Source organism: Acomys minous, assembly GCF_964271855.1.
Source record: "Acomys minous genome assembly, chromosome: 7".
NCBI lineage: Eukaryota > Metazoa > Chordata > Mammalia > Rodentia > Muridae > Acomys > Acomys minous.
This window is the reverse complement of record NC_140488.1, coordinates 123607703-123631070: the sequence shown is the minus strand read 5'-3', so window position 1 is coordinate 123631070 and position 23368 is coordinate 123607703. Positions and strand designations below refer to the sequence as shown.

The window sequence follows — 23368 nt, the reverse complement described above, 5'->3', positions numbered from 1 at the left end:
TATATATACTTTCTATTGTTGGGGCACTTAATACTCTTGCATGTAGAAACAAGTTTCTAAAATACTTCTGAGATGTGTTTAGCCTTGGGCCATTCAATTTAAATGAGTGTAATCAAAACTATTATTTCATGGTAAAGCTATTACTTTTGCAGGTAAGCTCTATAAGCTTTTTTCCTATCTATATAAATTAGACTGGCTATTATAAATGTCTCCAAAGAAGCATTTGTTCTAGAAAGAAAAAAACAGAAGAGCAGGTATATTTGGAGTGTTTGTATATTTGAAGGAAAAGAATTGATATGGCTTTGGTCATCTCAAAACCTTTTATATTTCACACATTAACAGCTTTACATAACTGTTCCATTGAAATTACATCTTCACTGAACAATTTGTACTACAGTAGATTATTGCCTATTGAAAATGCAAACTTTTTCAATTTAATAAAGGACATATTTAATATGGAGAGTTGCTCTATACTTTCTTAGGCATTTTGAAATAAGTATTTTTAACAAGTGTAATGAATTATCACTTTTTTCTTCCAGGTGGCTTAATAGAATTAACCTACTGACTGCAGGATATGCAGAAAGAGAAAGGATTAAGCAAGAACAAGGTAAATGAATACATTTTACTTTACAAACATGTACATTTTTTTTCTTGCATAAAAGGGCATGGCTAATGAAGAAATATCTTTTGAAGAAAATTTAATAAATGTGTATTAAGGGCTTAAACTTCCTCACCTTTATGCCTTGATGTAATTTATAGACTTCAATTTGTGGTAAGAGAACTAAAACATACCACCCTTCTCTTTCAGATTTCTTGAAAAGGTATGAAGTAATTCTTTAAAGGTGTTTTGCCTGATTGCTTAAGGATAAAAGAATTGGAAAATGGGCAGTATATAGATAGGAAAATTAATCTGGAAATTTTTCAAGTTGTGTATATTGCAGAACTTTTATTTTCAAGCTGCAGAATTTTATTACGTGATTTTGCTTTAAAGTTGAACATGATCATGTTGTGGAAGTAAGTTTCATTGTGGATTAAAGGACAGGTTAATTTATATTGCAAGTGCAAGTTCCAAAGAGTATTCATTCCATGGATGCATGCTGCCATGCTCTATTGTGTAAGTACCTATTTTAATGCCTACTAAATTTTGGTAGAAAAATCATAGGCAAAAAAAAAAAGAAAATTCATAGGCAGATGATGATACTTGCTATTTCTACAGAGTTAAAAAGGTACTTTAACATACATCAGAAACATATTAGGCTTCCTACCTAATATATAGTTAAGTCCCTTGGTCTTCTACTGGGAACTGATAAGCGTACTTGTCAACTCCACTCTTCTATGGCTATATGACATCTCCTGAGTATAATTCTTAGTGCTGAAGTTTACTGTCATACAAAATATATCTCTTTAAAGTTAAAAATGGAAATAGTGGTAACTAAGGGCTATGAAGCATTAAGTAGGGAGTGGACAAAGTAATGATTGAGTATTGAGTTATAGTTAGATAAGAGTAAAGAGTAAAAGTTCTGGTGTACTACTATGCAGTAATATAGATATGGATAATTATATAATATGATATGTCTTTCAGAAATATAGAAAAATGGAATTTTAATGTTTTACCATAAGAATGATAATTCCTTGAAGTCATTGCAAAGCATTAATCACGTAAAAATTAATGACCTAGATTGAATTTTTTTATAATTCTAAATAAGACCTATAACAGTAAAAGGGAAGGTTCCCTCCTCTGTAAATGGCCATGTTTATTCATACTCCATAAAATTTGATATCATTGCAAGACACATTATTGAGAGCTAAAAGTCTCTTTGCTCTTAGAAAAAAACTGATTAATTTCATGTACTAAGCTACAGCATGTGTAATAATTCACATGTTCCCAAAGAACCTATGTAACTTTTCAATGTTGCCTTCTTTCTGGTCTCCCTTACTCATAGCTTAGCACAAGAAGGTAATTTTTAAAGTAGTATTTCCACCTTTTCTTAAGCAACACAGCAAAAGACTAAATTGCTATTGCTTTGTAAAATGACAAGAATTACATTAAATAGAGATTGTCATTTTCCTAATTTAGCTGAGGAGATCTCTTACATATAGTAACAGCTATGGAGCTCTAGATAAAATGCTAATCATCTCTTCCACTGTGCTAATAAGAGCCCCTTGAGATATTATTGAACCAACACCCCACAGTATCGATGTAAACATTGAGAATAAACTCAGCCAGCATTATTGGAAATAGTGGGAAGGCTAAGGATCAAAAGATCTTAGCAAGCTCACTACTTTGTTTGGGGTGGGGAGTTGGAGGAGGTGAATGCAAGCATTGACTTCCCAGGTAATTATCAGTCTCTCACAAAACTGTCCAGATTCTAGGACTCCATGTTTCATTCTTCATTGTTCAAAAGTGCTACAAAAGAAAAATCAAGAATGTCTGTGAAAATGAACAGGCATTTACTGCCTTTGTGATACATGTCAGATTGTCTTGGCATCAAATATGCAAATATGCCCAAGAAGATAAGTGCTCTCAATACTTCTTGAGTATATTCAAGGTATAAAACAAATACATGTTACTTTATTTAGTACTCCCATGTACACACTACAAAAGTCATTATTAGCTACTCTTTTGCAGATTATAAAATAGACTCAACAAAGTTAAATAAAGCCTTTAAGAGCATAGATGTATTAAGTTGTGTGGTGAAGAATTGAACCTTTACCTGCTTCTGAATATCAGTCATGCTTTGTCCACAAACATTTACTAGATCTACTTCTGGGCATCTATGTCAATTCTTCTTCGAGGGAGGACTTAGGTATAGTTGTGGTCATTGCCCAGTGTCTCCATTATTATTTCCCATTGGGATTTTTGAGGTTTAGCTATATTAACCCAAGCTCATCTCAAACTTAAAATCCTGGATCAGCATCCTGAGTACTGCACTGACAGTTGTGTGCTCCCATGACCAGCTTCCCTTTATTTTTAAATGAAAAAAAAAAAAACTAAGTATCTAATTGAGATACTTTGTGTTTTTCTCAGTGGTGATTGTCATGGTCCTTCTATTTTAAAACCTGAATAGAATGAGCAGTTTATTTTATGCCCAGTATTCACTGCTAGACACTTTCTATTTACAGTAACCAGAGTTAAAAATCAGGAATGAATGAGGGAGATTAAATAATACCATTAAACTCAACATTAACCTTTCTTGATGTTTTAAGTAAGAGTCCCAGAAACTTAGTCCTCAGAGCTTTAGATCAAGGTAATTTCTTAGTTCAAATCCAGCTCCATTATTTCCTACCTGGAATGTAACAATTTCTGAAAGAAAAAAAAACCAATGTTATCTGTATTCACCTTTGGACAACACCATAGAAAAACATTACAATTGAGAATTTCTGGAAAGAGAAGGTTTCCTACAAAACTATGTACTATGATTTTTCTTGAATCTACATACTCCTTGAACCTTGTGGTGGTGGTTTTAGGATCTAAATTTTCATACAAACTTCCTTTTCTTTTATTACCTGTTCACTTACCTGAAATTACTATGTTAATCATCCTGGCATTTTGCTTGCAACTCACATAAAGAATCAACACAGCAGTTATGGCTGACATATAGTAAAACTGAGTCTTTGTCAGATTTGATTAACAATAGTAATATGAAAAAAGCAAAAAAAAACAATATTAATATGGCTTTCAGAGTTCTTTATCTCCCCTCTTGCCTCAGGTCTGCCAAGTAACATTGACTAGCAGCTTGTATTTCCAAACCTTTTAAATAGTTTTGAAATTTTGGTACTTGTAGCTCACTTCAGGAGGTATGCATTTTTTTTATTTGGCAAGATTAAGGTTTGTCATGTCTTTCCAAGGAGAGGTGGGAGTATGGTGTTATAAAGATTCATGTCATCATGACTCTAGAAAACATTGTTAGATAACCAGTGAAATGAAGCCAGAAAAGAATTTAGAACATTAATTTTGGAGATGTTTATCAGTAGAGCTACACAGCAGCATATGGTATATTGCTTTCCTTCTCTTGAGTATTCATCATGGTAATATGACATACTTTAAGAAAACTCGCATGGTATTTATTAATTAAAGACTCTGAAAATTTTTATCTAAAATCAAATTTACCCTAAACATGATTTGGCTTATACAGTGCATTTTTTAAAACTATATTAACACTGATTTTGTGCCATTCATTTTTAATGAGGTTGGGATTAGGTTACTGTGTCCTTCTTTTTTTTTTTTTTTTTTTTTTTTTTGGTTTTTTGAGACAAGGTTTCTCTGTGTAGCCTTGGCTATCCTGAACTCACTTTGTAGACCAGGCTGACCTCGAACTCACAGCGATCCACCTGCCTCTGCCTCCCGAGTGCTGGGATTAAAGGCGTGCGCCACCACGCCCGGCTATAAAAGTAGCACTAGCTTTTCTTTTGTTTTTTTGTTTTGTTTTGTTTGAGACAGGGTCTCTCTGTGTTAGCCTTGGCTGTCCTGGGCTCGCTTTGTAGACCAGGCTGGCCTTGAACTCACAGTAATCCACCTGCCTCTGCCTCCCGAGTGCTGCGATTAAAGGCGTGCGCCACCACGCCCGGTGCATCCTTCTTTCTGCTCTAAAACAGCTAAAGTGGAACTTGATGGCTCTTGGGTAGGTCAATGATGACAAACATGCTGAAGTAATGAAATTTAATTTTTTAAATGATACTGTATTTTCTTGATAAATGTAGCTATAAATATTAATAAAATATTGAGATGAGATATCCATCTTTCAGATTATTGGAGTGAAAGTGACAAAGAAGAAGCAGATACTCCATCAACACCGAAACAAGACAGCCCTCCACCACCCTATGATACATACCCACGGCCTCCCTCTGTAAGTTAAAAATGGCAGGTACATAGCAGGATAGTTTGACCTGAAGATCCACTTATATGTTAAAATGCACATATATTAAATTGTACGTCAAAGAAAATTTCTTAGGAAAAGAAAATTTGTGATCTAAAATCAGTAGGAAAATATGTTTATATTTACAGGGAGTATTTAATTAAGGGAAACTACCATCACAGGCAGAATGAGTTGCCAGATTTAAAGGGATTAAAAACAATAGAAAAGTTACCTTAGAAAAAGATTTATGAATTATTCTTATTTATTCCATACTAATAAAGTTATTTTCTTTGTCCTTTAAGAACAACTGTTAAATATCAGTACTATAGAGCTGTAGCTGTATCTCAGTAATAGATATCATATACTATCTTAATTTGCTTTCTATTGCCATGAGAAAATATCATAACCAAAAGCAATTTGGAGAAGAAAGAGCTTATTTGGTTTACAATTCCTGATCACAGTCCATCATCGAGGGAAACAAAGGCAGGAACTCAGGCAGGGCAATAACCTGGAGGCAGGAACTGAAGCAGAGGCCATGGTAGAACTCTGCTAACTGGCTTGTTTTCCTTTCCTATACAACTCAGGACCATATGGCCATAGGTGGAACTACCCACAGTGTCCTGAGCCCTACCCACGACAGTCATTATTCAAGAAAATGCCACATAAACTTGCCTACAGGCCAATTCAAAGGGGGTATTTTTCTCAGTTGGCATTCCTTCTTCCCAGATGACTCTAACTTGTGTTAACTTTGCAAAAATAAAAAATAAAAGATTAATTAATTAACCAGCAAATATGCACATTACCCAGGCTTGATTCCCCTGTACCACAAAAGGCTCCCACCTTCTCCCTCCTCCACCTCTCTGTCTCTTCTTTTTCTCTCTGTCTCTGTGTGTGTATGTGTCTCTCTCTGTCTCTATGTGTGTCTTTGTGTGTTTCTGTGTGTATGTGTCTGTGTGTATTGTATGAGGCATTTTATATAGCCATGATCCATGGTGTCTGCTTTAACATATATGTTTATGCTGCTCCAGAATTCTTAAATCTGTAAATCATCCAATGTATAAACTACACTTCAATAGTTTATTGAGGTAAATAATTACCCTGCTTTTAAAAAGACTAAGCCAATTGATGTCCATTTCCTATCATAACTACTGAGAGTATGTCACTGTCTCCATTTGATTTAATGGTCATGTTACCAAAATTATCAATTCTCTGTATTTTGGGACTTAGTCTTTCACAATGGAAAAGAAAGATAGTTTATGTGATAACAGTCAACTTAATTCAACCTATTTATATTATTCTAAGTAATTAATATTTCCCTCTCTTTAAAAAATAGCAGGATCTGAATAATTCCTTTGGAATGTATTTTTAAAGATGAAAGGATAACAGCTTCACATTTTTAAAATTATTTTTAATTATCTTACCAATAAATAGGTTTTTATATGATTTTTAAAATATATCCTTAGTTTTGTTTAAACCCAACCCCTGTCCCTACTCTCCCCAACCCTCCTGCCTCCAGTCCCACTTAAATCTTTCAATTCCCACTGTTCCCTCTGCACTCTTATTGTTCTATTCTCCTGCTGCTTAATGTGTCTCTTTTTTCCTTTGCACAGCAGTAGCACCTTAGAAAGAAACTGTTCATATTAATATTTTTATTAAGCTGTTGTTCAACATAACACTTAATATGTTGAAAGATAACAATATACCCATGGATGATGCTAAATAATTTCTCTTTCTTTTCCAAAAGAAACAACATGTTCATCTTAGCCAAATTTATTCTGGCTGACATTTCAATCCCATTGTGGTTAACAAATGTAGTTCCTTGCAGAAAGGCACCTGAGGTAACCTGCTAGACTCTAGAGCTAGGATAAGGCTTGTGCCAAGTAGAGTGGAGCACAGCAAATGTTTTACAGCATTTTATTGATACTATTCTCTTTCTTGTTTGTCTCTTGTGCTATAATATATATTCCCAAACATTAAATTCATGCATAAAATATATTCCATTTTTATGTACTCTGTAGTGTCTATAGTCATAGAAAATGCTTATCCCCAACAAATATAATTCCATCCTACCCACACTTTCAGTTCTTCAGAAATTACCATAGAATTGACATGACCTCAAGACAGCTTTTCTGTGGTACTCATAGGAACAGTCATTGACCTATGAAGAAGCAGAAAGGTTTACTCTTTTTAGAAACAACTTGTTCTCACATACAAAAGCCTTTCTCTTTCCCTCACCCCCCTAAGCTGCCTGAAATCTCAAAATAGGAATCTATGGGGAGTATTGCTTTAGAATTTCAAAAGATGTAGAGTTTTAAAACTTGTGCTGTTGCTGAATGATTTTTACATAAACATTTACAGTTTCTCATACTTTAATTATTGTCAGATTTGTACTATTGGATCTGATGTTTCATGGACAACTGTTATATCTATATTTCAAGGCATTTGAATCCATAATTATTTCATTGTAATTTGGGGCCTAAACTTTGAGATGTCTGCAAACTTGCTCAATTGTTGCTTGGCTATGTAAGATTCCATCCAAGTAAGCACTCTGTTGTGAAAAGCAAATAAGTATGGTTGAGCATCTTTCAGGAGTGGAATAGCTAGGTCTTGAGGAAGCCCTATTCCCAGTTTTCTGAGAAAGCACCAGATAGATTTCCAAAGTGGTTGTACTATTTTGCATGCCCACCAGCAATGAAGGAGTGTTCTTCTTTCTCCACGTCCTCGCCAGCATGTGGTGTCACTTGAGTTTTTGATCTTAGCCATTCTGACGGGTATAAGATGGAACCTCAGAGTTGTCTTTGACTATTGAAATGGTATGTTATTACGTGGAAACTGATAAGGGGCTCCTTTCCACAGATGAGTTGTGCCAGTCCTTATGTGGAAGCAAAACACAGCCGGCTTTCCTCCACAGAGACCTCTCAGTCTCAATCTTCACATGAAGAGTTTCGCCAGGAAGTTACTGGGAGCAGTGTCGTGTCCCCCATTCGCAAGACAGCCAGTCAGCGCCGCTCCTGGCAGGATTTAATTGAAACACCGCTGACAAGTTCAGGCTTACACTATCTTCAGACTCTGCCTCTGGAAGATTCTGTCTTCTCTGACTCGGCAGCCATCTCCCCTGAGCACAGGCGGCAGTCCACTCTTCCAACTCAGAAGTGCCACCTCCAGGATCACTATGGCCCATACCCTTTAGCTGAGAGCGAGAGGATGCAAGTGTTAAATGGCAATGGGGGCAAGCCTCGAAGTTTTACCCTGCCTCGAGATAGCGGCTTCAACCACTGCTGTCTGAATGCACCCGTTAGTGCCTGTGACCCACAAGATGATATACAGCCACCAGAGGTGGAGGAGGAAGAGGAGGAGGAGGAAGAGGAGGCAGCAGGGGAAAACATAGGAGAGAAAAGTAAGTATGTTTGTGGAAATTCTTAGCCTGTGTAAACAGTGATAGCCTTTCATCTTGTTATTTGAAAGTCGTGTCCTTTTTCCAAAACTTAATGGTCTCACTGGATAGGAAGTTAGGTCTCATAATTTATGAATCAGGAAAAACACCACTAGAACAAATACTTTTTCTCCCAACTCCCTATTTGCTTTTCATTTCTCTACTTTCTTCTCACATTCATGCATCAATCTTACAGGCCCCCTACATTTGAGTTAAGAAATTATACATGTTTCAAGTAGGGTGTCAACAAAGCCCTGGTTGAATAACTGAACATACACATGCATACCAACAGTTACACAAATATGTTTATATCTTCTTTTCATTGTCATATTTAAAGTAAAAGCTCAAAAGAATACTTTTTCCCAAAAAAATTTCATACAACATTTGCCGTCCCAAATTGCCCAACTTTTTCTAGACACCAATTTGCTAGAAGCATCTATTTATTTTGTTGATATGTACATTGATTACAAAACTCCACTTGTGGGTATTAACTCTAAAGAAAAAGAAGATAATTCTGTAACCTTCTAGTAACTTCTGGAGTATTTTACCTTAAAAATATGTTTTGAGCCAAGTATAGTGATACATACATATATGTGCTTAGGATGTCAAGACAGGAGGAGCAGGAATTTGAGGTCATCATCAGATATATAGAAAGCTCAGAGTTAATATGGGCTACATGAAACCTCGTCTCAAAAAAGCTGACTATATTTACTGACTCTCAAGTTTTGTACGCAACATGCCAATACTAAGCTTCTGTTTATAACTACCATGAAAACACTGGTCCAGAAACCCTGACTTACTTAAAGGAAAGGCTATAACTTAATTATTTAAATTTTCAAAGCTCTGGCTATAAGTCCTAAGAGTAAAAGGAAAAGATTATAGGTAAATAGCATTACACAATTAAAGCAAATTAGTACACACCGGGCACGGTGGGGCACGCCTGTAATCCCAGCACTTGGGAGGCAGAGGCAGGTGGATCTCTGTGAGTTTGAGGCCAGCCTGGTCTACAGAGTGAGTCCAGGACAGCCAGGGCTACACAGAGAGACCCTGTCTCAAAAAAAAAGCCAAAAACAAAAAGCAAATTAGTGCAGATGACTGGAACCAATGATGATTAAACAAGTTATTTGTTTGGTTTCTTTAATGGATTGGACTCCTCTTTTTGAAGATACAAATAAAATGTAACATTGACCCCATTACTCAAGTATATGAGACTTTGACTATAGAATACAGTAGCATAAAATGTTCATTACTGCTGGAGAAAAACCAACTCATAGCTGACAAATTACTAACAGGTCAGGAATTTAACAACAGTGTAAAACGTGGTTCCTTTAACATGAGAGCTTCTTATGCTTACATGAGTTAATAGAAATTCTATATCTCCCACCAGCAAAATGTAAGAATCATTTGTAATCAAATTCACATGCTAAGATATTTTCAGTGCAAAGTATCTTTTAGCCACAGCTCTTGAGAACATTGGAAAAGATATGAGTCAATGCTGACAAGATAATTAGCACCTATCACCTGCAAACCCTACCAATATCCATATCTATTACAGATTATGGGAGATTCTTATGGAAGGAGTATTTAGGCCTCATCTTATGCTTTTATAGGAGTTCTGGCTAGCTAATACAAGCTTAATATTCTAATGGATACCGGAGTTAACAAGCTGTTCTAAATTTTAAGTATTGGTTAGAAAATTTGTTTTAATTCTCATCCAGGTGCTTTACAACAGCTATAAATAAATATATGGAGTTTGTTTATTATTCTGTAAACCCTGGGGAAGGAAAAATACTCCATCTCAGCCAATTAAAAATTATTAAATTCTGAATAGAAAATTCTGTTCAGAAAACTTTCTATTGATTCTATAGGCAGTCATCAATGCTATCTTTTTTAAGTGATTTATTATGAGCTTGTTGTAGTTATCATGTTGAGAAGAAGTAGGAAGGAACAATCATGTCTAGAACATTATACCAGGCCTGCCCTCTGTTCAGTTTTCCCTCAGAGCATCTCTAGTTAGATGACTTTTGATTTTTTTTCTTCAGGAGTCCTCTTTTTGTTGTTTTGTGTAGAGAATTTATTTTTGGACATACAAACATACCTCTGTATTAATAGGATTTTTTTGTAAGTTTAGGTTCCAGTTGTATTAAATACGTAATTATTTAATACTGTCCATCTTTTTTCAGTGAGCTCTTTACAGAATAAACATGCAAGGCAGACCAGTTCTAATGTGTCTGTCAATAAATTTAGTATTATACATTTTGTCATTATAGTTCAATACTGTGGAGCAGTCCATGCAATTTCAGTAGGATTTGCTTCACTGAAAACTGTTATGTAGTGTCTGTGAGGCCCCATTTATTATTTATCTTAAAATAATTTTATTTATTTTTAATTTTTATTAAAAGTTTTTACATATACAGTTATGTTATTACACATATATACAGTAAACTACCTACAGCAAGAAGTACCATGAAACAATCATGGTGTTTTGGTTTATTTGTATTTGGCAGTTTTGAAGAAAACATCTTTCCTATCTTGGCGAGTCTAAAATTATGAACGTAAGTCATTATCTATTGTATCTCATCTCTGTCAACTTAAAACATCTATCTACACCTAAAAACATCTTAACCCCTAAACAACTAAGCCTAATTGTAAGACTAAACTATCTTGTCTTCAACCTCATCAGAGAATTGAGAAGGAATATATCCAGGGAGTGCAGGTTAGCAGCTTCCCAAATGAGAAGATGACAGAGACAGTTTGCTACCTGAACAGTCACCCAAAACTCTCTATAACGTTGGAGTATCATCTTCGACCTTCTGGCCCAATATAACTGACAGACATAATTGTAATATACCAAAAGATGTTCCACCGTTCAAGAAGGATATTTGCTCAACTATGTTCATAGCACCTTTATTTATAATAGCCAGAATCTGGAAACAACCTAGATGTCCCTCAACTGAAGAATAGATAAAGAAACTTTGGTACATTTACACAACGGAGTATTACTCAGCTATTAAAAACAAGGAAATCTTGAAATTTGCAGGCAAATGGATGGAACTAGAAAAGATCATCCTGAGTAGGGTAACCCAGACCCAGAAAGACACATGATATATACTCACTCATAAGCAGATATTAGCCACATAATGCAGGATAACTGCACTACAGTACAGACACTGATACACCAACCAAGGACCATGTGTGATGTGGACCTAGACCCTCTGCTCAGATGTAGTAACACAGTCTCCTTGTGGGTCCCACAATATGGGGAGTAGGGACTACTTCAGACATGGACTTCCTTGTTGCATTCTAAATATTTAGACTTATACATGATGAATGTTTCATTTGGAAAAGATTCACTTTAAAAATCAGCATTTTTCCAAAAAAAAAAAAGCTCTTTGGGATCTAGTTAGAGGATGTCATAATTAATGCTTTGCATGGATTTGTCATTAGAAATAACCATGAAAGCTGCTTATTCAAACCAAGCTGCTTGACATTATGCCAGAGCAGAAATTACACACAGAACAAGAAGCCATGTTCACGATATCAACATCACACTTATATGTATATCCTCAAACACAAAGCACTCATTTATATAGCCACAGAGTTATACAAGCAAAACAAAGTTGGTACACCGAAAGCCTCTCTGTAGTGTATTTCTATCTTGCTCAAGGATCTACTGAAGAAAATATGCACCAATCATGTGCAGGAGAATTGAGTGTTTTATCTCTGGCTCTGAAGTTTTTTGTTTTGGTTTGGTTTGGTTTTGGTTTTGGTTTGTTTTGTTTTTTGCCTAAACATTTAAAATAAGAAGTGTTTAGACAAGTGAACAAAACAGGTGATAAACATGAAAATATAAATTGTTTTATAACTTAAGCATGAAGAAGTATAACTAACCAAACTCCTTTTATATCATTTATTTTGTCTTACCTTATGTAATGTTATACATTAAATGACACGTTTGCAGTGAACTTCAAGGAGCAAAACGTACCTAAATCCATAACCCTGGATAGCTTTTGATTTTCTCATGGCTATAAAATTTAGCCTTCCATAGAACAGATTGCAATCTGTTTGCTCATGGTTGAACTACCTTTTGCCTTATTTTGAAATTCAGTTATTTAACTGAGTCATACTGTGACAATTTTCTCAGGCTGAACTCATTTTAGTCGCAAATAGATAGTACTAAAATTACACAGATGAGACATGCCTTGTTTTTCTTTGAAAAGTCAGCATGCATATTAATTATCCTGACCTACTTCACTGGCATTTGGGAAAAGACAAGTAATTTCCTATTATCCCAATTAGCAATTTCAAAGGTTACTAAGGTATGGGCCTTTTAATAGTGTCCTTAAATTAAATTATTAATTATGTCAGCCTCTACAACTTTTAAGGGGTATAAATCACTAAAGTGTAAGACAAAATGTAAAGCTATACTTAATTCAGAAATTATTTGTTTTAACGCTAAAATACTGACTCGATTAATGTGGCTTAAGGTCTGCTGAGACTGTCTGTTACTCCTTTGTAATGGTAGGAATTTAGATGAGGTTTCCAAAAGCTTTATCCATTGATCCTGCTGATTTCCTCATTGGCAGTTATAAGATAGTCTTTCCTAGTCACACAAAATGTGTGCACTCATTTCTTTACAAAATCATAATGTTCTCTTTTTCATTATCTTGAAGATTACCTATAAGTATTCTCATTTAATTTACACATGTATTTAGCTTAATCTTAGAGATATAAAGCAAATCTAGGTCTCTCAGCCAAAATGAAAAGAGTCAATCTATTACCATGTACATTAGGTTATCTGGATGTGATGCTCATGCTTTTCAAATTAGAACTTCTGAAAAATATGTGCTAAACTTATATTTAAAAAAGAATATTCTTTGGGTGTCATTGGCAACTTGGGAGCTGTGCAGGCTACGCTGTAGTTCAATAGCCCAATACTTGGAATTATCTAGGCGGAGAAGCTGAATAATGAATGACTACTAATACAGTGCAGAGAAGATGCCTTCAGCCTGCTAAGTTGTTGTAAAGGTCCAACAGTCATTTCTTGGAGATTCCCTAAGAGGTATGAGTTTCATCTTTAAGAGCATTCAGGTAGATTGTGGCCAAGGAGATGATGTAATTTGAATACAAACCTATGTTGAAGGCAAGCGGGGTTGGAGGAATGGAACAAGTTGAGAATAAAGGAAGCAGTTGCATCACTTTCCCTTTATTTTTTAAGGTAAATTTTGCACACAAGGAGTTTTGGAAGCTCAACATCCTCTGTAATCTCCAAAATGACAACTAAAATCTCAAAGGAGTAGATAAAGAACAATACATTAAACTGAAATAAGATGAATAAATTCAAAAATAGCAAAGCACCTTAAATACATCATGTTTGTAAAGTTGCAGGTACCATCCTTGGGTGCTTAGACAAGTAAATAGAAAGAAAGAACATGGAAAATCTAGGGAGAAATCTCTATACCATATTATCTGATGTATAATACTGTAAGGAAATACAAAACAATGATGATTATATGTAAAGTCCTCTATATAATTCTAATTCTGGGTAGAAGTTAGATTTTAAAATCTCACTACCCTCGTTTTTTACTTACATGATAAAAATGTATTAGCCGTTATTGACATGAAACAGAAATCAAAGCATTGTGCATCTATTTATTTTATATATTAGTTAAAGCCAGATTTGGCAAGTGTTTAGTATACTCTGTTTATGCTGGAATGCTAGGAACTAGAATTAGAGCTCTGTACTGTGACTCCTTTTTTAGTCATATTTAGAATGATTGTGTATGGTTGAAATAAGCCTCTGCTGTATAACTCCCATTTCAAACATAAATGTCACAAATATATGACATTTGGAATGATTAGTTCATTTTCACAAAGCACTTAGAAAACAGATCTTTTAGCACCTCTAGGCTATTGTCATTGCACCTAAATCGATAGCTTATGGAGAGGTAACTCAACTTAACTATGTTTCACAGCTTTGGGTCTTCCCAAAAAGTCATTCATCACCTAGTCCCATCTTAATTAGTTTGGGGAAAGTATTAATAATGAGCCTTGTAGTTTAAGAAATACCCAGTGGTCCTCTATCTGCCAGGAAAATAATCTCAGTGGTGTTCAAAGTAATGAAACGAGATTTTAATGGAAAAAAAAAGACTTCTACATGCTACAGATTCACACCAGCAGAAGATGCAGCCGAGTAAAATTTAGTTTCACATAACAGAGTGACAGCCTATCATTAGCATAGGTAAGAAGCTATGATTTACATTTTTTGCCGAAATAGATAATCAGATTCAGTCATAATGTTGCTTCTTACTATTTTCACAATCCATAAAAGCAACTCACTTTCCATTCAGTAATCACTTATTCTTAGCTTCTCAATGGGAGTAGTTTCTGGCAAGTTGTACAGAAACCTCTCTTAAATTCAGCCTGCTTTTTCCTTCTTTACCCTAAATTTATATATCAGAAGTTTTCTTTTCTGCTTCTCTAATGGCCTCAGTGCTTGTAAAATTTTACCTTCTTTTTCTTTTTTTTTAAATTAATTTATTCATATTACATCTCAGTTGTTAGCCCATCCCATGTATCCTCCCATTCCTCCCTTCCTCCCACTTCCCCCCTACTCCCCTCCCCTCCCCTATGTCTGTGTCTGAGGGGGACCTCCTCCCCCTGTATATGCTCATAGGGTATCAAGTCTCTCCTTGGTGACCTATTATCTTTCCTCTGAGTGCCACCAGGCATCTCCATCCAAGGGACATGTTCAAATATGGGGCATCAGAGTTTGTGTGAAAGTTAGATCTCCTTCTCCACTCAACAGTGGAGAATGTCCTGTCCATCGGCTAGTCTGGGTAGGGGTTCGAGGTTTACTGCATATTTTTTCCTTGGCTGTTGCCATAGTTTGCGGAGGACCCCAGGGCCCAGACTCGCCTGTAGTTTTCCAGGACCCGCTGGATCCTTCTATTTCCTCTTTCTCCCAGGCTTCTCACACCTAAAGTCTCAATAGGATGTCCTCCCCTCTTACCCACTATCCTGGTAGGTACAGTTTACCCAGAGGATGCACTACCACACAACAGGGATATATGCTCAACCATGTTCATCGCTGCCTTATTCATAATAGCCAGAACTTGGAAACAACCTACATGTCCCTCAATAGAAGAATGGATAAAGAAACTGTGGTACATTTACACTATGGAATACTACTCAGCTATTAAAAACAAGGAATTTCCAAAATTTGTGGACAAATGGATTGAACTAGAAATTGTCATAATGAGTGAGTTCACACAGAAGCAAAAAGAGCTAAATGGTATATACTCACTTATATCGAGACACAAGCCCAAGGTGTACATCCCCATGAAAATTTTACCTTCTTTATGGAGATGTGCTAATACTATCCGCTTATCCCAAAGCTCTGTGATAAAACAGCTAGGTCAGATTCTAAGATTTGTTCTTAAGAATTCTCTGAGTGCTGAATAGAGCTCATTGGCTAAGAGCACTTGTTCCTTTTCCAGAGGACCCAAGTTTGGTTCTCAGAGAACCCACAAACAGTGGCTCACAACTATCTACATTTCTAGCTTGAGAGGATCAGACGTCTTCCAGCCTCCACCAACACCATCTCCCTCTTTCTCTCCCTCTCCCTCCCTACTCCCCCTCTCTCTCCCTCTCCCTCTGCCCCCCCACTCACTCACACACAAAAAAAAGACTCAATTATATTTAGAAAATTCTCCTTTAATGGAGAAGGTTCTTAGTAATATGTTATTCATTAAAGGACAAATGTCCATATATGTGTGTTTTAATGTAAAAGTGACACTTTGTTGTAAAAAAAATATTTTTAGGCTTTTTTTTTTAGACAGTGTTTCTTTGTGTAATAACCCTGGCTGTCTTGGATCCTGGACTTGCTCTGAGGACCAAACTAACCTCAAACTAACAGAGTGAATTCCTCTGCCTCCTGAGTCCTGGGATTAAAGGCATGTACCACTGCACCCAGTCCAATATGTTTACTATTTAAGCTTCATATTTTAGAACTCTTAGAATGATTTCCTTATGCAGTGTAATATGACAGTTTTGTATATGTATATATATATACATATATATATATATATATATATATATATATATATATATATATATATATTTCTGATACCAACACAAGGTATAAGTATGCCAATAAAATAAACATATTGAATTATTTCACAGAAATTTTTAAGATAACTTAATACTGTAACTAAAATTGTCATTTTAAACAGTTTACAAATTATTTAATATCCCCAATAGTAAATTCTATAACATCTCAATATCTAGATCTAAGCTACTAAAATATAAACTAAATCCGTGTCCTGTACGTCTCCTTTATTATAAAAATATATGATCAAGTTAGCTCTAAACTTGTGCTCATTCATTTAGTAGATATTTATTGTTCACTTATCAAATGAGAGGTACTATGTTATTATATCTGAATCTTCTATAAGTCTGATTCCAACAAAAAATTTACAATTTCTTAGTAAAAGTGAACACTTAGTAATTCAAAATATATGGCAATTTTCTTTACTTTGTTTCAATAACTTCACTTCATATCCAGTTTACAATTTTGCAAAATTGATTCTCAGAGAAATAGCACAATGTATTCTGTTCTCATTTTAATTTATTTATAATTTATGCAAGCTTTGCAAGACTGAAGATGAGTTGACTTTAATAGCTATGTCTGATTTGGCTCAATCCTTAAAAATCGTGGCTTAGAAATTAGTATTCTGGTTGCTCAGCTGTTATGATCAATACAAATCAAATGTCTAACACATGAAGTGAATATATTATATTCTACAGGCTATGTATAAATATTTCTTTCATTTAGAACATGCCTCATAATTTTATAATATAATTATGAAATTTGATTAATCAGAAAAACTATTTGAACCTTTACAACTTAAAGATTTTTAAAAATTTTTCCCCATTTAAAATCTTTAGCCTACAATTATAAATCTAATGTATTATTGTCCTATTTGTCTTTGGATAAATCACCCACAGAATATATTAACATAATGCCTTAAATCTATTTATTTAAGTCTTCCAAAATTTGTCTTCTAAGGCTCTATAGGTTCTTTCCACTTCAAATTTTGCTTAAGATTTTTACCCTCTCACCACAGAGTCTATTCTATGACTTGTGAATTGGACATTTTAAAGCATATACCCTGTGATTCTTTTTATTTTATTTTTTTTTAAAGATTCTCTCTTTAATATGGCAGACCAGGTGCTTTAAAAACAATGAAAGACTTTATTTTTAACAGCAATTTCCAGAATGGGCTGTTGTCTTGAAAATAATATACATTATATATTTTTTAAAAACCACAACTCTCACCTCAAAGGGAACAAGAGTTTATCCTGGAGCCAAACATAACTGACCATGCAGGGACCATAGATTTAAGTTACCCCAAATTAATTCCATCGTCCAGCATGGTAACAGTTTGATGACATTTTTATAGAAACAGGAAAAAGAAAGAAAGGAAAGAAGGAAGTAAGGAAGGAAGAAAGTCATACATTAAGATATTTTCCAAATACACTAATGGCAACATTAGGTTAAAGCAAAGTCACCCTGTGATTCCTAGTGAAAAAAAAATTACTCATGACTTCATTATCACTAAATTTATTATATATCGTTTTCCCCTTGCCATCTTTGCTATTTTCTCATTGCTCTTTAATTATGCCAAACTCAGGAGTTTATATGTTTTTTTTTTTCTAAAAAGAACAGGGACAGCATGTAATCAGTGTGGCTTGAATATAACTATTGAGCAAAATCTAAAAATAGCCCCCATCCCTCACTTTGAACTCTATTGTCTTTTTACACCTTATATACTTGCTGGGAATCCTCCTCTAGATTTAGCAACTTGGTAACTGGGGCTTAAGATATGCTTTTGTTAACTTAATGAGGACCATGCCTCAGCATTGGAAGCAGGAAAATGTTTACAGTTCCAAAGATTAATCAACACCATTGCTGAATGTCTTTGCTTAATAATTAAGTGAAGTTATCCTTAACTTACTTTGAATGCTGCTTTTAAATCAGTAGAATGTATCCTTTTTAAAAAGTGTTTCTGTAAGTTTTTTCTGCTCCAGTAATACTATAGAATCCATTGCAAAGTGCTTTATAGTAAAGGAGGGTTCATTTAGTTAGTTGTGTTTGTTGGGGATAACATAGAATATATATCATGCTATATGTAACTATGAATAAGAACTCTCTCACCACAAAACCTTAAGAGTTCTAAGACAGTTTTTATTTACCTTACCACCCAAAAAGAAAGGCCTTTTATATTTAAGAAAAAATATTATTAAGCCTCTATTTGAATATTTTAAGATTTCAGTGCTCCTGCATCCAAAAACTGGGCATTATGTTTTAAAAGTTCTTCCTTGTATTTACACAAAAGTAAATTTATAACAATTTTATATTCATTGTGAAACTGAAAATCGCAATTAGGTTTTTTAAAAATAGCAAATTGTTAAAAGTCTGTCATATGGAAGAAAGAATAAGATAGTGTTGGAAGGTCAGAGAGCATAATAGGGGAAAGTTACCCAGAGGCTGATTTTTATCTTGCCCACAAGTGGAGTGACTGGTCTCTATGTATAATGAGTTCCCAGTACTCAAAGTACTTAAAAAAGAGACTGATGCCAGGTTGGATGGTACATACTTATACTCTAAGCTGCTTTGTGTAATATAGCCAATGATAATGCCTTTTCCAACTGCATAATTAACCTAGCTGATTGCAAAAATCAACAAATAAGCTTGATTTAGTCTTTCAAAATTTTATTTGCCTAACTCCCTTAGCATGTATTAGGCAGGGTATAAAACACATCATGTATATGTTGTCATAGAACCCAGGATAAACAAATATTAAATAAAACAATTTTTACTTTTTAAAGCATTTGTAGCTTACAAAATACTGTATATTGTTGGGGAAAGAAATATGTGGCTTTCCAAAAATTGATTTATGATTAATTGCTATGTGATTTTAAAAAGCAAATTAAATAAATACTATTTTAAAGTTCTGGTGAAATTTAGCCCTTCCCCCATTAAATTGAGCACTGAGTTCATAAATGACCCTTCTTGTTCTTCCAGTTTAGTAAATAGAACTCCCAGCACTGATAATGGAATGTGACAGCCAAATTACACAAATGATTCATTGTCTAAACACCTCGAGTATTCTACTTGTGACACAAAATCTGTCTTTAGTTTCTGAATAGTCTGAGGAATCCATTGCTGATATTCAGAACTACTGTTTGCATATTAAGATCACTGATACCAGATATGGTACCTTTAACCAGTTGAAAAACTATTTCAGTGGAGTGTAGAAGTGTTAAAATGATGAAAACTTTTCCTGTAATGCCAGAATTATTATGGCTAAAGAATAGAAACAATCTGGAACTTTTATGATGTGAAAAAGAATAGAGTGCTCCCAAGTTTTCTGTTATGACTTGTTTCATTGCAGTTAGAAATTTGTTATATCAATACACTTGACCAAACATTAGTCCCACTTGATGTCTTGATTTCTAAAGCGAGAGCTTGTCTTAAATTGAGACTATCTGACATAATTGTGTATTACCCCCTATGCTCATAATTCAGGTATAACCCAGTTAAATGAAATTGTAAGTGACCATTAAGCTTAATCAAGTTTTTCTTGATTCTTACATTTTAAAATTATCTGTAATTAAAACATTGAATTTTTAGAAAAACTATGCAATTGAACCAGTGATATTATAAGAAATCAGATCTTATTAATGATTGAAAAGTGATAATTTAGACTCAAAATGAACTGAACCAATTTTTCATAAAAGCATGTCATATTACAAAAGCTAAAAAGAAATGAATAGATAGGAAAATTGTTCAAATATTTGAGTGAAACTTGACTACTCTTTCTGTTACATTTTCAATAGTTTAGGAAAATTAGATATGAGTAGGCTTATTATATGGCATTGAAATTTATTAAAACAATAACTAATGGTTATGTTACTATGATACCTATTTTTCCTATTTCATCAGCATAAAAGGAAAAGTAGCCACTCAAAATCTAGGTAAAGGATCAAGTACCAAGCATAGCAATAAACCTACCCTATCAAGCATCTGCCTATGCCTCCCCCGAGACAGTAAGGTACAGTAATGACATTTGCTCAAATATGTTCATAACAGCTCTATTCATAATAGCCAGAATCTGGAAACAACCTAGATGTCCCTCAAAGAATGGATAAAGAAACTATGGCACATTTACACAATGGAATACTACTCAGCTATTAAAAACAAGGAAATCTTGAAAATTTCAGGCAAATGGATGGAACTAGAAAAGATCATCCTGAGTGAGTTAATCCAGACCCAGAAAGACATATATATTCATTTATATACTCATTTATAAGTGGATAATAACCACATAAAACAGGATAATCACACTACAATACACTGTCCTAAAAAACTAAATAACAAGGAAGATGCTAGAGAGAATGTTTAATTCTCATTCAGAAAGGCAAATAGAATAGACCCTGGAAGCAGTTGAAGAGAAGGAACAGGAAGGGAGCCTCCCATAGAGGTCCTCAGAAAGACTCCACCCAGCAGAAGATCCAAGCAGATACTGAGACTCACAGCTAAACTCTGGAGTGGAACACTGGGAGTTTTATGGAAGAGTTAGGAAATAGAAGGACCTGGAGGGGTCAGGAGCTCCACAAGGAGACCAATGGAGCCAATAAATCCTAGTGGAAGAGGGGGATACTACAGAGACTGATGTACCAACCAAGGACCATGCATGGTGAGGACCTACTAGACCCTCTTGCTCAGATGTAGTAGACAGGCAGCACAGCCTCCTTGTGGGTCCCCTAATATGGGGAGTAGGGGCCACTTCTGACATGGACTCTGGCCCCCACACATTGATCATTTCCCCCTGGTAGGACAGCCTTGCCAGGCCACAGAGGATGAAGATACAGGCAGGCCAGATGAGACTTGTTAGGCTGAGGTCAGATGTTAGGAGAGGAGGGCTTCCTTTTCTCAGGAATAGCGGAGGGAGGGAGAGGGAATGAAGGAGGGAGGGTGGGATCAGGAGGCAACAAGGGAGGGGGCTACAGTCAGGATGTAAAGTGAACAAATTACAAATAAAAAATTCTTAAAAGATATCTTTCATGTTTCTGATCAGGATCTGTCAACAAAGTAAGAACAATTATAGAATATAGTTATGAGCTGTATTAATAACTTATTTGCCTTGCCTCACATTATCTATTTCTAATATTAATGACATATAAATAACTTGGCACCACAGGCCATTGAAAGCAAATAGCCTATAGTAGTGTTTGTATTATTTCACCTAAGGCCACATAAGTCATTCGTCCTTGACATAGAAGTGCCAGGAATAACATTTGTGATTTCAGACTCCTTCCAAAATTCCGCCTCTACCATACATTTCACATTTAAGATTTTAAAGTAGATTTTATTTCAGTTGAAATTCCACTACAGTAAAACATTCTGTACAGTTCTTTAATATACAACTTGTACCCCATAGCATTAGATATTGAGAGAAAATATTTTAAATTTGTACATTAATACAACCAATTAATATTATAGCAGCACCCCTGTATCCTAAATCTCCATTCTAGTAAGTTATAATTACAAAGTAAGTTCATCATCTAATGGGAAAGCAAAAACATTCTAATATAATGATGTAGTATCCCAAGTGTTCTTAAAATTGCACACTTAGTAATTTAATTTCAGTGAGAGCATGTAAAAGGTCTCAACTCCACCTTGTAAAGTTTCACAGGGCCTTGCGTAGCCCATTTCAGCTAGATGATTTCACCTGGAAAAAAGAAATGAAGTATATTTTGTATGTGGATTGAAAAACCAAAATTGAGGCTAACGAGATGGCTTAATGATTAAGAGTATGTACTGCTCTTGGAGAGAACCTGAGTTCAGTTTCCAGGACCTGCATATTGGGTAGCTTACAGCTGCCTGCTCCAGAGGGATCTGAAGCCTCTGACCTCAACAGGCATTGACACTCACATACACAAGTGTAATTAAAACTAATTTTAAAATAGCATCAGCAAACATGGACATGGGAAAAAACAAAAATAATCTAGAAAAATTTAGCATGTGCATATGACAAAGAATTGTGTTGGAACTAAATTATGAACGTCCTACCATGCCATACCTGAATGTTTGCATTATCTCTTAAAGAACATGAGGGTTTCAGTAAATACAAATGAGGATATAATATAATCAGACGTATATATCAGTAAGACCACTCTGTTGACAAAGTATATATACTTTGAATATATGTGGAGAGTCCATTTAGAAAACCATTCAAATTATTTAATTAACACCTGGTACTCTTTCTACAGTGTATGATAGTTTATCTATGGAGATAAACTAACCTGCTCAGAGGAAAACCCAGAAGTAGGGAGTAAGAATTTAACAGTATAATGTATGCTTAAGGTTTGAGTGCTGTTAGCCTGCCAGGTAGCACTAAGTGAGGCAAAATTGGGAAACTTCACAAGTGTTAATATTTGACATCTAGACGATACTGATAACAGGTTTATATACAGCATTCTTGTTCAATACTCACTGGTCACACAAGAGTTTTTAAAAATTCAAAAGAGTGCATAAGGCACATGTCTAAGAGTGTGAAGAAGTTTATCAGGGGAATCCATCAGAAATGAGAAATTATATCTAAGGGAAAGTGTCTTTTAAAATGAGAATGGCAGTTTCTCACTGTATACCATACCCTGAGCCTCAAATATGCAGAGATCCTTCCTTCCAAGTGCTGAAATTGCAGATATTTGCCACTATACAAGATTAGATCTGACATCGTAGTGACAATATGATGTGGGTTTCTATAACTCACCTCTTTGGTAAGTTGTTTAGCAACTCCTGAGACAAACTATCAGTTCATTGGAGCTTCAAGATTTGTCCATGTTAAATTCAGAAGCTGTCTTTTATTTCAGCCTTACCATTTCTATGGGGAGCAATGTAATGTAGTATCTACTTACCAGGATGACTTTTTCATCACCATGGTGACCAATCTGCCTACACACTAAGGTCTATAATCATTGCTAGTATATCTAAAACTAAGGTTTTGGT

General features: G+C 34.9%; 1 protein-coding gene across 5 annotated transcripts in view; it reads left to right on the top strand.

Annotated features, from left to right (window-relative positions):
* CNKSR2 (connector enhancer of kinase suppressor of Ras 2) overlaps positions 1-23368 on the top strand; it is a 248341-nt gene that overhangs the window by 198940 nt on the left and 26033 nt on the right. For all 5 annotated transcript variants that reach the window (XM_084791117.1, XM_084791119.1, XM_084791116.1 and 2 more), the window contains 3 exons: positions 540-607; positions 4747-4847; positions 7713-8253. In XM_084791117.1, coding sequence (XP_084647243.1) covers positions 540-607; positions 4747-4847; positions 7713-8253 — 710 coding nt within the window. The remainder of the gene's footprint in view (positions 1-539; positions 608-4746; positions 4848-7712; positions 8254-23368) is intronic.